At 37.0% G+C, this 13305-nt stretch overlaps 2 protein-coding genes across 3 annotated transcripts; one reads left to right on the plus strand and one right to left on the minus strand.

Moving 5' to 3' along the window:
• Positions 1–2086: 2086 nt before the first annotated feature.
• On the minus strand, positions 2087–11669 carry LOC108607142 (sorting nexin-27). 2 transcript variants are annotated; one of them, XM_017997784.2, is made up of 5 exons: positions 11380–11669; positions 3814–3999; positions 2915–3750; positions 2668–2846; positions 2087–2604 (listed from the first exon to the last, which is right to left on the minus strand). In XM_017997784.2, the coding sequence occupies exons 1-5, from the start codon at positions 11607–11609 to the stop codon at positions 2536–2538; spliced, it is 1500 nt and encodes a 499-aa protein (XP_017853273.2). In that variant the 5' UTR covers positions 11610–11669; the 3' UTR covers positions 2087–2535. The 2 variants fall into 2 exon arrangements, with proteins under 2 accessions (XP_017853273.2, XP_033150325.1); XM_033294434.1 differs by lacking the exon at positions 11380–11669 and adding an exon at positions 4066–4138.
• LOC108607143 lies at positions 8201–10336 on the plus strand. Its single transcript, XM_017997785.1, has 2 exons — positions 8201–9163; positions 9846–10336. The coding sequence occupies exons 1-2, from the start codon at positions 8218–8220 to the stop codon at positions 10310–10312; spliced, it is 1413 nt and encodes a 470-aa protein (XP_017853274.1). The 5' UTR covers positions 8201–8217; the 3' UTR covers positions 10313–10336.
• Positions 11670–13305: the final 1636 nt, after the last annotated feature.

Here is a 13305-nt window from a genome sequence, read left to right on the forward strand (position 1 = left end):
ACAATGAACAATGCGCTAAGCGTATTAAATGGATGTGAATACATTAAATTTTAACCATTTTATGTTGTGGTTTGAATCCATAAATAGCAGAATATTTTTCAAAAAATTTACATTTACAATATGGCAATGATTGGATTTGGATTAATGTATTTTTTATATAATATTGAGATGCTACTGTAGTTTATTTATTTTTTTTTTTTTTGTAAATAAATCTAATCGTATTAGCTGATTAGCTGATAGCTTAGCCGCACTCTATCTTTCTCTTTCCGGCAATAAAGTCAATCAATGCTCATAAAAAAACCTCAAACAGCTAAAGCTCAACTGTAAATCGGCTGATGAATTGCGCATCTTTATATTGTTAACTAATTAATATGTGATCAGCAAACACTGTAAAAAATTGGGTCGCTTATGTATGTGTGTGTGTGTGTGCGTGTGATGTGTATAAAATTTTAAATAAGCAGTTGCAACTGCTTTAATGTTTAACAATTGTTAACATTGCTTAATGTTAGCAAAGCTGTAAATGAAGTGCGGCGCAACTGTTATATACACTTTGCTTACATTTTACATAAAAATCATACAAAAATTATAGTTTTTACAAAAATCATAAGGCTTTTCAGTTGAAACAGCGTTAATTGCTTTTGTGTTTTTGTTGTGAAAAGGGGAAAAGTTCAATTTTATTTTTTACTTCCTTTTGATTTTGATTTTTAAGAAATTGTTAATTTATTTGCTTATTACTTTTGTTTAATCCGCTTTGCTAAGCATGTTGTATTTATTTACGTTTTATTCTTGCCTTTCAGTAGTTTCGTTTTATTATTTTATTTAGTTAATTTACTTAAGTCTATGCGCTTGCGCTTAACATTTGCTTCGTTTTTAATTTTGTATTTATTTCTGCATTGTTTTAAAATTTGTTTGAACTTTATGCATTGCATATAGAAAAAATTTTGATACTTTAATTTTTGTTTGCTTGCTTGCTTTTAAGTTATTAAAGGAATGTGTTTGTTTAATTTGCTTGAGTTTTTTTTTTTATCATATTTTTGTTTTACTAAAGCGTACAAATATATAATGTTGTTGTTGTTGTTGTATATATAAATACAAATTTGTTTATGCTATTTATTTGATAGTTGCTTATGTTGATTTTCTTGCAAACGCTGCGCTAAGAAATATATAAAAAAAAAAAACATAATCCAAAGCAGCTTTATATTATATATAGAATTTTTTGTATAACGTATATAACGTATATGTACACATAGAAATTACAAATTAAATGGCCAAAGTATGCAGCGTCTAAACAATTTGTTTGCTATTTTTTTTTTATAATTTTGAATTTTCGGATTTTTTTCTTTTTCTGTGCAAGTACAATATACAATATGCGTGTGTATGTGTGTGTGTGTGTGAGTGTGTGTGTGTAATACAGACATATAATAAATAACATTACGAGCAAAAAAAAATATTAAATAAAAAAATCATAATTATCGAAGCGGTAATCATAATAATTATGTAAATTGTAAATATCACAAGCAGACGTCACTTGCATCGTTGATAAATGTAAATATACATGTGTTCAATATATATATGTATATATAAATACGTGTATGTGTGTGTGTTTAAATCTGTTGCATGTTTGTTACATAATTTTAAATTTAAATTTTCATTTATACAAATATGACTGCGAATTTCATTGATTAATGTAATAAATTTTGTTTTTGTTGCTAAATGAGTCTTAAGCTTACATATTTTTTTTATGGTAATGTGTATTAATAACATTAAAGCACGCTCAAGCCAACAAGCGTCTCACAACACAACTCAACTCAAGCGACTGCTGAGCGATGTGTGGCAAGTTGCTCGCTCTCGCTCGCGCTCTTGCATAACTTTAATATATGTATGACTGCTTATAGTTTTCAATTACAAAATTTATATTTACTTTTCGTTTATAATTTCAACATTGCATTATTTTAATTTTATTCTTTTGTATAGATTGCTACAAGTTAATTTATCAGTGTTCAATTTTTCAATTGTAAATTGACTTTTTACATATGCTTAGACCACAAAAAAATAAAGTATATAAATAAATAATATATATGCGTTCTTCAAATGTGTATGTATGTATTGCATAATTGCTTAACTGTGTATGTGTGTGTGTATATATAATAATATATGTATGAGAATCATCGCTCTACTAAATTGGTGCCTTTTCACTGCTGTCCCTTTCTAATATGATCGCTATCTCTATAACTATGTGTAGTGCAATAGAATATATATATAATTTTGAAACGATCTTTGTCAACGTTATACAATGTTTATAATAATGAGCTTTGTTTCGCTTTTCATTTGCTGTGTGTCTCTAAGTTTTGTTGGCCTTTCACACTTTGTGACTTAAACTATGCTAATAAAAAAAAAAAAAAAACAAATATGGCGCGCGTATATCAAAAAATGTGTTCTAAATTGAAATTGCTCAAGTGTTGTGTTGTGTTGTTGTTGGTAGAGAATGTTTGTGTTTTGCTTGTGATGCATTATTTCCATTAAAAAGTTGCCAGCTTAGTCGCCGCTATCCTCCCATTTGCGCTCCTCCATGATGCGATCAAAGCAGTCTGCAAGAAATGCGTGCTGCAATAAAAATAAATAAATTAGTAAACAATTAGTATAACAAATATTGAAATATATATTTACATATGGCGTATAGACTTTGACCCAACGTGCTGGCTTATCTGGACGATTGTATTGAAAGCAAAAGGACATGGACTCCTCATCGCTCTCAGAGCGCGTTATGCTATCCCATGTAAGCTCCACCATTTGCGCCTCCAAGCTGCCATCCTCACGGCAGGCGTGCAGTCGAAAGCTCTTCATGCCTGGGCAAGCAATAAATGAAATATTAATACAACTGTTTTAATAACAATTATAATTTTTTTGAACGCACCCACGGCGGGTACAACGTGACCCTCCTTGCGACTATCACAGGAGCAGTGTGGAAAGACGACATCACCATAGCCTGGCAGTGTGCGCGCCAGCGCCAAATAGTCGTTTGCCTTTTTAGCATCCTGCAGTGCCTTCAGCTCGTAGAGTCGCCCATCGGCGCGTATATTGCCGCGATTCACTTCGTCCACGGACTGATAGAAGATGAAACGCGACGCCTGCTCGCCCTCGGGCAGTGTCAGCTCCTTGGGCACCGAGAACAGCCAGCGGCGCACGCAAAGGCATGTGGATGAGGCGGTGCTATAGTTCTGCACATACAGCTGATGTGGTATCTCATGCGGCTGCAGCTTGCGCTCGAAATTGTATTCGACAATTTCGAATAGATAGAAATATTGTTGCGTATAGGCGGTAAGATTGGCGCGCTGCACCAGAATCTCCCAGACGACCTGCGCATTGGATGATTTCTTTACCGATACGCTAGTGACCTCATGGTCTGGCAGCATCACTTTGATGTCCACCGGCGAGGCGGATACATCGTCCTCGTTGTCTGTTAGAAAATCCTGCACCGCATCGCTTTCGGCTATCACACGCACCGCACACACCTTCTCCAAATACTGCTCCAGTCCGCGGCGTCGCGTGTCCAGCTGCTGCTCGCTCAGCTGAAATGGCCACTTGCCCGGCAGCTTGGGAAAATTGAAGCCGCTGAACTCCTTGCGCAGCGACGAATGCAAATTGGCAAACTCGCGATAGCGACGCGAACAAAGCTGCCGCCCAGCCATGTGTATATTGAAGACTATATAGCGCTCGCCATTACGATTCATTATCGTATAGTCGGGTATGCTGCAATTGAAGCGAGAGCAATGGATTAGTGCATCGAATTTAAGAAAAGCTGCTGCTGCTCACCTTATGGGCAGCGAACGTTTGTCGGAGTAATCGATGTAGGAGTAGCCGCTTTGATCCTCCTGCGGCTCCAGTCTGTCGGCCTCCTGCTGCGTAACCGATATCACCGTAAGCGTCAAGCAGTCCCCGCCCGACTTAATCAGATCCACCACCTGCTTGTGTGTGGCGCCCTCCACGCTAACCCCATTGCTGCAAGAGAAAGAAGCAGAGTGAGAAAATAAAAATTAATTAATTTAATTATTAATTGCTAGGCACCGCTGGCAGCGACGCTCCAAGGCGCTCAATTGTGCAAACTGCACGCCATGAAAAGGTAGCATGACTGTTAATAAACTCGGACTGCAGCTAAATGCTAAATTTAATAAACAATAAACAGCGAAGAGGCGACAACAAAGTTGCACTCAAACTGGAACTGAGCTTGACCACTTTGCTGATAAGCAGAGATAGACACAGAGAGAGAGAGAGATACAGATATGAGGATTCGGGTCAAGTTGAATTTGTTTATGATAAACAAACAAGTTGTTGAACTGTCAATAGACTCAAGAGCTCTTCAAAAAGCTGCATTTATATTTATAAATCCAAAGCAGCCTTCAGTGAACAGCACAAGTAATTAAATATTTATTTTAATCGAGACTATCGTTAAAATCAAAATAGGAGTGAGCAAAAATAATTTTAGCAATAGTACAATAGTTTTTACTGTAATGCTTAATATTCAATTTAGCGTATATATCGATGCTATCGATAACATCACAGTAAAAGCTAATTAATATAGTTAGCAGAATATTTATAACAGTTTTTACTGTAATGCTTCAAATGTTTAATAATTTAATTTAGCGTATATATCGATACTATCGATAACATTACAGTAAAAGCTACTAAACTAATAAATATAGTTAGGCATATAATCATAGCAGCTGCTTTTTAGCTTAATGCTTTAAATTTTGAATATTTTATTTGCAGTATATATCTATTTGAACGAATTGGCAGTTTTCACTGTAATTCTTTATCAATTTTCATAGAAAATAGGCGTTGCTATAATGCACAAAAACAAATGAGCCATAAATTGCCAAAGAACTTAAATCAAATGCAAACAACAAATGCCTTTTGATTACTTAAAGCTGACAGATTGATCGTACCTGCACATATAGTATATACACACACACATACACACACACTATATAAACAAGTGCTGGTTTAATTTTGCAGTAAGCAGCAAACACAAACAATTGCTGAACAAAAAGCTGAAAGTTTCAATTGAAAAAATGCATTTAAGGTGCCTCAGGGAAAAGGAAAATAACAGTTGAGCTGCCAGTTGAGTTGATTCGAGCTGCTCAATGTTATAAATTGAATTGAATTGACTTTAACCTGCGTAAACAGCAACGGTTTGGGGCTGGGAGTTGCAATAACTTTACTTCTTAGACATTGTTGTTGTTGTTGTTGTTATTGTTGCTGTTGCCTCAAGTGTCTTTCCGGCTTGACACGAAAAACAAAACGGGCAAATAAATATAAATTGCAAGCTATCGCTTTACTGTGATTTCGTTGCTGACGCATTCGCCTCAGAGAGTCAGAAATATGCCTCACATTTCAGCATTAATTATTAATGCTTTATTAACTAATAAATTATGCATGTTAAATGCAATAACTATAATGTATGCATGTGCATAAAAATACGATTTAATTTATTTTATATTAAACCGCATTGTGTAATCTTTGATTGTTATAGATTAATTTTAATTTCAGTTGTTATGCACTAATTAATTCGTTAAAAGGGTTGCATGGATTATTTGCATATTTATTATGAAATATAAATTCAATTATTTGCCTTGCATTTTTGTTGTTTGTATTTCACTCAATTCAACTGAACTCAACTCAATCAGCAATGCGCTTTAATTTTAATCTCAGTGCTACGCTAACGAGCTGCAATTCCTTGAATTATGCACACCCAACCGCCCACCAGGCCCACCAGCCCACCCACCCACTAAGCACTCTGACTGGTTAGCAAAGCTGATAAGCTCAACTAACAATTGTTGATTTATTTTTAACATGTGCAAAAACAATTTCTATGCAAAGGTAAATTAAAATGCGAGCGTAGGGATTACAAATCAAAAGAGTGTTTCAAATATTTGCACAGCAGCAAATAATTATTATTTTCATTGACTGACTATTTAAATAAGATTGCAAAGCAAATAAATAAACAAAGCTTAAAACAATAACCAACACGTGCTAGTAATTGCATAAAGCATAAACAATTAAAAATCTTTATGTATACAATTCAATAGATTTAACAATTTTGTAGCGCAGCCAAAATTCAGCCACAAGCAAAAGTAAACAACAAACGCCCATTTACGTTTTATTTGTTTATACAAAAAAAAAATGCTAAATTACCACTAGCGCTCTCAATTTAATTTTCAACCTTCACTGCTCACAATTTTCAACAGCAATTTGTCCTGCTGGACATTCTGATTGGCCTGAGCTTGGCCTAAATATTTCTAACTAAGCTAAGGTATTAATTTCTTTAAGACTTGTACAATTTTCCAAATTCAATTCAAGTGCTAAAACCAACTGGAGTTGATTGCTAAATGTCTGTAAGCTTATTAACGAGTTGTAAGTCGATTGATGTTCGATTGAATTGAAAGGCTCCAGCTTGCGTTTAAGCAGCTTACAGACAAGTTAAACAAAAGCACGAACTTTGCTTGATTAAACAAGAAAGCTTCAACAAGGGCCACAAATACATAAATAAAAAGAAAAAAATTATAATAATGCTAGAGTCAAGCAATTTAGTCAACTGGACGGACATGGACAAGTTCAAATCAAGCAAACGACAATGACGTACATCTATTGATTATTGGCTTAAAGCGCAGGGGGTGGGGGTGGGGGTGGTGCTTGGGGCAAGAGCAAGAAAACTGTAATAATAAAAATAGCAATAAATAGCTTAAGAGAGCGAAGCATAAAACAAACAGCAAATAAAATTAGTCTTGTTTAATTTTAGCTCAGACTAAAAAGAAACAAAACAAAACACGAATATTTTTAGACTTAGGCGTGTAAGTTTTGACCACAACTTGTGGCCAGAAGTCCAGCGTTAAGCCCACGAAGCAAATACAAAGCGCATGCAAAGTGAAGAGCACACAAAAGAAACAGCAAATAGTTTTTATAATCCCCATTGATTGTCAATGCAACCTACGCAGCAAAAATGTAGAAAACAAAAGCTAGAGGCTATAGAGCAGCAATGTCAATAGTTTCAGTGGCAAGTGCAGTGTGTCTATAAAAAAAACCACACTAATCCCCCCAACAGCAGCAGCAGCAGCAGCAGAAGAAGAAGAGCGAGCGGCAACAGCAGCAAATTTTATTTCAAAATTGGCAAGCGTATTTAACAACAAAGCCATAGTAGCAACAATGTTTACTTTACGTGATTTTTTGCTTTATATTTAGCATACATTGCAAATAATATTTTAGCTAATAAATTTACTTAGAAACAACAAGCGAAATGCTTGTAATCATAAAAGTTACAATGAAATTAGATAAATAAAAGCAAAGCAAAATAAATAAATGTCTTTTTTAAACACAACACTAAGGATTTCTACGATTTGTGAGCGAGTTGAAGGAAATTCATAACAAGAGTATGCTACAGATATAGAAGTATTTATATAACAAATTTGATGGCTATAGCTCTTGTAGTCTGCGAGTTCTTAATGCTCATACAGACAGAAATTGCTCAATCGGCTTCATTTATATATATTCAAATATTTAGGATTAAGCTACATATATAGAAGTATATATATACAAAATTTGATAGCTTTAGCTTTTATAGTCTGCGAGTTCTTAATGCTCATACAGACAGAAATTGCTCAAACGAATGCATTTATATATATTCAATTATTTAGTTGTATGTTACATATATAGAAGTATATATATACCAAATTTGATGGCTATAGCTCTAGTAGTCTGCGAGTTCTTAATGCTCATACAGACAGAAATTGCTCAATCGACTTCATTTATATATATTCAAATATTTAGGAGTAAGCTACATATATAGAATTATTTAAATAACAAATGTTATGGCTCTAGGTCATATAGTCTGCAAAATCTTCAAGCTCATACAGTCAGAAAGCTCTGCTATATACATTTGCATAACTAGTTGATAAGTTTTTCGCTTTTTTTTATAAGCATTTCAAAATAAACAAGCCAAAGTGCATTTGCTGCTGCTGCTGCCACTGGCACTTCAAGTCGAAAGATAATCAGGCTAGGCTAACAAACAGCTGACCGCATATATCAAGACGATCAAAGCCACTTGGGGAGAATTCGCGTCATCTAATCTAATCTCGAGCCAGTCCACTTGTCAAAGTGCTAAACAAAGCGCAGCGAGTTGAATTAAAGAGCGCACAGTAAACTCGCGTCGAGCGAAACTGAAAGATGCAGAAAGTGGCACAAACATTAATATTAACAACAATTGTGCTGCTTGTGCAGCTAACGGTAATAGCGTTGAGCCTGGAGTGCTATGCATGCGATTCGGCGGAGGACGCCGAGTGCGCGACGCGGCCAGGACAGCAGCTGGAAGTGGAGGAGTGCCAGGCGGCGCAGGACGAGTGCGTCACATCGATAACAGCGGGCCTAACGCGTCGCGGCTGCCTGGGGCGACTCTATCCCAACGGCTACTGTGCCGCGCCCTGCGAGCGTTGCAACACAAGTCTGTGCAACCGGCTCGTTTATCCTGTGAACCGACTGCGCTGCTATCAGTGCAACGGCGCCAGCTGCATTGACGTCAGCGAGCGGCCGCAGCTGCTGCTGCCATGTCCTGTCTATAGCGCCGAGGATCGTTGCTATACCAACATTTTGCACATCAGCAACACGCAGCGCGGCTGCGAGCACACCGATCTGCCTGCCACATGTCCGCATGTGTGCCTCAAGTGCAACTACAATGGCTGCAACAGCAATCGCACCATCGAGGAGGCGCGTTGTCTAAGTTGCATGCATATGCGCAACAATCCCAATCCCCAATGCCTGCGGCAGCAACAAGCTGCTGCTGCTGCTGCTGTTGGTGGCACTGAGTGCGCTTTGAGCAATGCCACCGTCTCGGAATGCGTTAACAAATTCATGATTGGGCATAAGGAACGCTGCTATACGCATATTAATAAACAAACTGAGGTGCTGCAACGTGGCTGCTCCACCACCATGGGCTTCTTTCCCACTGGCGAGCTGCACGAGTGCTATGGCGAGAATTGCAATACTCAGTGCCAGGATATTGCCTGTGCGGTTTGCAATTCAACTAGCAGCAACATTGATAATTGCCGTCGTGGCATCGCTCTCAGTGCCGAGCAGTGCGCTCCAGGCACTACGAGCTGTTATTCCTGCGAGAAAGGTTAGGGTGAGTCCAACTAAGCGTGAGAGTGTAGATTAGTTATCCATAGTTATTGCAGCATATAATAATTCTATAATCTTTGCATAAAGTGAGCTTTTAATATTGTTATTAATATCTTTAGCTTAGGCAAGTTCATTGAACTAAAGAAGAATTTACTATCGATTATTTCGATAACAATAGACTGTAGGTTAATTCTATAAAATAGAATAACATAATCTAAAAAACTTTGCATTAAATTTACTTTGCACACATGTTATCGATAGCTATAAAGCATTATGGCATATAATAGTTCTATAAACGTTGCTTAAAGTTAGCTTTCGGTATTGTTATTGACTGTATTTTATATATTTAGGTTTGGCAAATTTATCAAACTATTCAAGAATTCATAACAAACGAATTTACTATCGATTATATCGATAGCAACTGCACAGCAGACTTAAAGCGAAGATTAATTTGCATAAAATAGAATAGCATAATTCTCTAAACTTTGCTTTAAATAAGCTGTGCATACATGTTATCGATAGTTATCACAACATTACATTAAATAATTTTATAATCTCTGCTTTAAGTGAGTGTTCGATATTGTAATTGACTGTATTTGATAGCAAGTTCACAAATATCGATTATATCGATAACAACCATTTGTGGCGTATATTAAACAACTTTTGCCGATTTTTTCTAGACACGCTTATACGTCGTGGCTGCGCTGATGCCAGCTATGAGCCTAGAGCGGGAGAGGCGTGTCAGCTCTGCCGCAGCGGCGATGCTTGCAACCGAAATTCAATACGCAGCTGTTATCGCTGCAATTCACAGGAACAGGGCGACGACTGTGCTGCCATGTTGCAGCCCAGCGCAATGAACATAAGCAACTGTAGCTCCCCAACCGAGCTATGCGTGAGCACTGTGCTCAGTCGCTTGCAGCTGGTGTACACTGTACGTGGCTGCGCTGCCGATGTGCCCGAATGCAGCGCCAATGATCCCTACTGTGTGCGTTGCAACGGCAGTTTATGCAACAGTGCCGCAACCTTGTGGTCAACCGAACTAAAGCTACAAGAGCTGAGAGTGGCAACAACAAAAACAACGACTGGCAGTCGCTTTGGGCAGCTGCTTGGATATCTACAGCAATTATTGCCACAAGCATTTAGTTGAATAAACATTAAAAAAAAAAACTTGTATGAATAATTCCATTTTCGTAAATGTAGATAAATAAATTGAAATCGCTCAGGGAGTGTGTAAAGTGCTGATAAGCAAGCGGATATGAAGGAAATAACGTGCAACAAAACACATTGCGTTGTGATAAGAGAATAAAGCGTTTAAGAGAGCGAGAGAGAGAGCGAGAGAGAGAGAGAGCAAAATTTAAAATGCTTGTTAATTAAATGAAATGAAAACAATTGATTCGCTTATGGAAGTTTATTAAACAATGCGCTTGAATTGAAATTTCGATTGACAGCAATTTGCGCAATTCTTTTGGCAATTTAAAATTCAAGTTAACGCCCCATTATAAGCGCTTGCAAAAATGCTAAAGTGATAGCAATGCAAAGTAAACAAATTAGGCATATTTATCAATTATAAATCTTAGCAAAATACATATACCTTATACAATTGTTTGTCTGCCTGCAGTAGATAATCAAAAGCTGAGCAAAGTAAATAGCATGTGCATTATATATTTATATAGCATTTGCATTCCCAGCTGCTGCTGCAAAAGGCAAAAAGTGTGAAAAATGCACAAAATTTTGTTAGCAAATTCGTCTGTGATTTTCCAATTTTGCATGTGCCCAGCCCACCCCAGCCCGGCATAAAGGTTATCAATAGAGCGCAAAACACAACATAAACTCAATTATAAATTATAGACAAACGTGTTTTGATTGATGGACTTAGATAGAGCGAGAGAGAGAGTGAGACTGTTGTTAATGCTTTCGCTTTTACACACAAAACTTTCAAGTCCTGCACAGCGTGTGTGTGTGTCTGTGTGTGTGGACTTAACAAACTAAACAATTAGGCCTATTAGAAACGCCAAAGTTCACTAACAACCCTCTCTATCACACATTATTGATTACAGCAAATGCTAAGCTCTGCAGTTAGACTTACTCCCTCGCTCTGCCGCTCGCTCGCTTGCTCTGTTAGCTTAGCTTAGCGGCTGTAACATAACATCGCATTAACATGACTGAGTGAGTGAGTGAGTTAGTTAGTGAGGGGGGGGGGGGTTGGTTACTTACACTTCGAGTATGCGATCGCCTTTTTTAATGCCCGCCTTCTCAGCGGCCCCGTTTTCCAGCACGGCGCTAACATGTTGTAACGGTGCATAGAGCTCGCCATTGATAGATCGCAATTGTCCACCCTCTGACACCTGACCGCGCACATTGAAACCAAAGCCCGTTTCTGTCTTGTAAATGGTAACGACGCGCGGTCCATTTGCGGCTGTTAAACTGCCGTTGTTCTCGCTCATTGTTGTTGATATTATTGCTGCTGCTGCTGCTGCTGGTGTTGTTGTTGTTGTGCGGCGGCCGGTTCGACGACAACAACAGCACCACTGCTGCTGCTGCTGCTGCTACAACTGTAGTTGTTTATATTATGTTTGCTATTTTTTGCGTAACTTTTATATATTTTTGCAACTTCTTTTCATTCGCGCGCGCACACACCAACATGCAATTTACATTCATACATGCACATGTATGTATGCATGTATGTATATATATGAAGCCGCAGTGTTTGTTCGAGTCAGGGCAGCGGGAGGGGCAGCGGCAAACACTTTTACTTTCCGCAATATTAGCACAGCTTAACTTCCAACTCGCGCCTCGCTTCGCCTCTCTCTCACTCTATCACTCTCCGTTATTTAAGCTTTAGTTACGCATCCGTATCACACCTACACCGCTCGCACACACTCACACACACACGCACACCACACACACACACATATATAAACGCGACAACGCTCGATAAATAAATTTTATTTATTAAATTGTAGCTGGCGTGTTCAACTGCGGCTGCTTACAACGTGCTCACACCGTACGTTAATTTTGCATATTGCTTTTTCCGAAATTCACTTTTGCTTTTCCTCCTTGCGTTTGCGTTTTTGTGTTTTAATCACCGCCTGATGAACTAGTGGTGTGAAAAACATCGATGCATCCACCAACGATGTTATTCTTTAACGATGTTTTTGTTGATATCGATGTTGAGCAAAGCATCGATCTTATACACAACATCGGTTTAGTTTGAGCAGTAAACGTAAACAAACCACAGCTGATCGTTAATTTGACAGTCTCAACCGTTCTTCCTTGCCGTTGTGCCTCACAAACTTAATTAAATTTAAACTCTTAAGCTGTGTATGCACGATATATCGATGCATTGACCACCGATATTACAGAAAACTGTAATTTTAACAGTGCCACTGCCAGCCCAAGTCTGTTAACGTTCGCAGAGCGACATGCGCGCGCTGTTCAAATTTGTCTTGGCACATGAAGCGCTCTTTTTAGATATAATAAAAAAATGTTGCATTTGATTTGATTTCTTTTTTCATTTATTTAATTTGCAGCTAAAATGTTGAGCTGCTTTTTGCTTTTTTTAATTTGTTGTCTTAGGTTTTGTTTACGAATGCATCAAATATGTTTCTTGTATATATGTATAAATCTTTAAATAATTAAAATTTGTTTTCTTAAAGCAACAAAAATTGGCGAGCATAGAAAAACAGCAACTGCCGTTACACACACATACACATGCAAACGCTCATACATACACACAGTCATCCATATCACTATAGTTATAATATATATATATATATCTGTTTGGTTCATACAATGTGCAATATTTAAAAAACAAGACAAAACAAAACACAAACATTATAAGGAAAATAGACAAGTCACAAAATTTACGTATAATTTAAATAAAAACTTGTCTGTTGATTTTGTGTATATTATATATAATAATTTTTTATACGTATTTTTAGCAGTAAACAATTTTTAAGTAATAATAACTAAGCTTATTAATTAGAAGTAAAATGTTTTAAGCCATATAAGGTAATTCAAAATACAAACATTTCTCAATATTAGTTATGTTATAATTAGAAATTAACACAAAAGTAATCAGCAATAAAAGCTGGCAATATAAATGTAGCTATTTATATAAAATATGTATGCTAAAAAAAA

Source organism: Drosophila busckii, chromosome X (genome assembly GCF_011750605.1).
Source record: "Drosophila busckii strain San Diego stock center, stock number 13000-0081.31 chromosome X, ASM1175060v1, whole genome shotgun sequence".
In the NCBI taxonomy this organism is placed as follows: Eukaryota; Metazoa; Arthropoda; class Insecta; order Diptera; family Drosophilidae; genus Drosophila; species Drosophila busckii.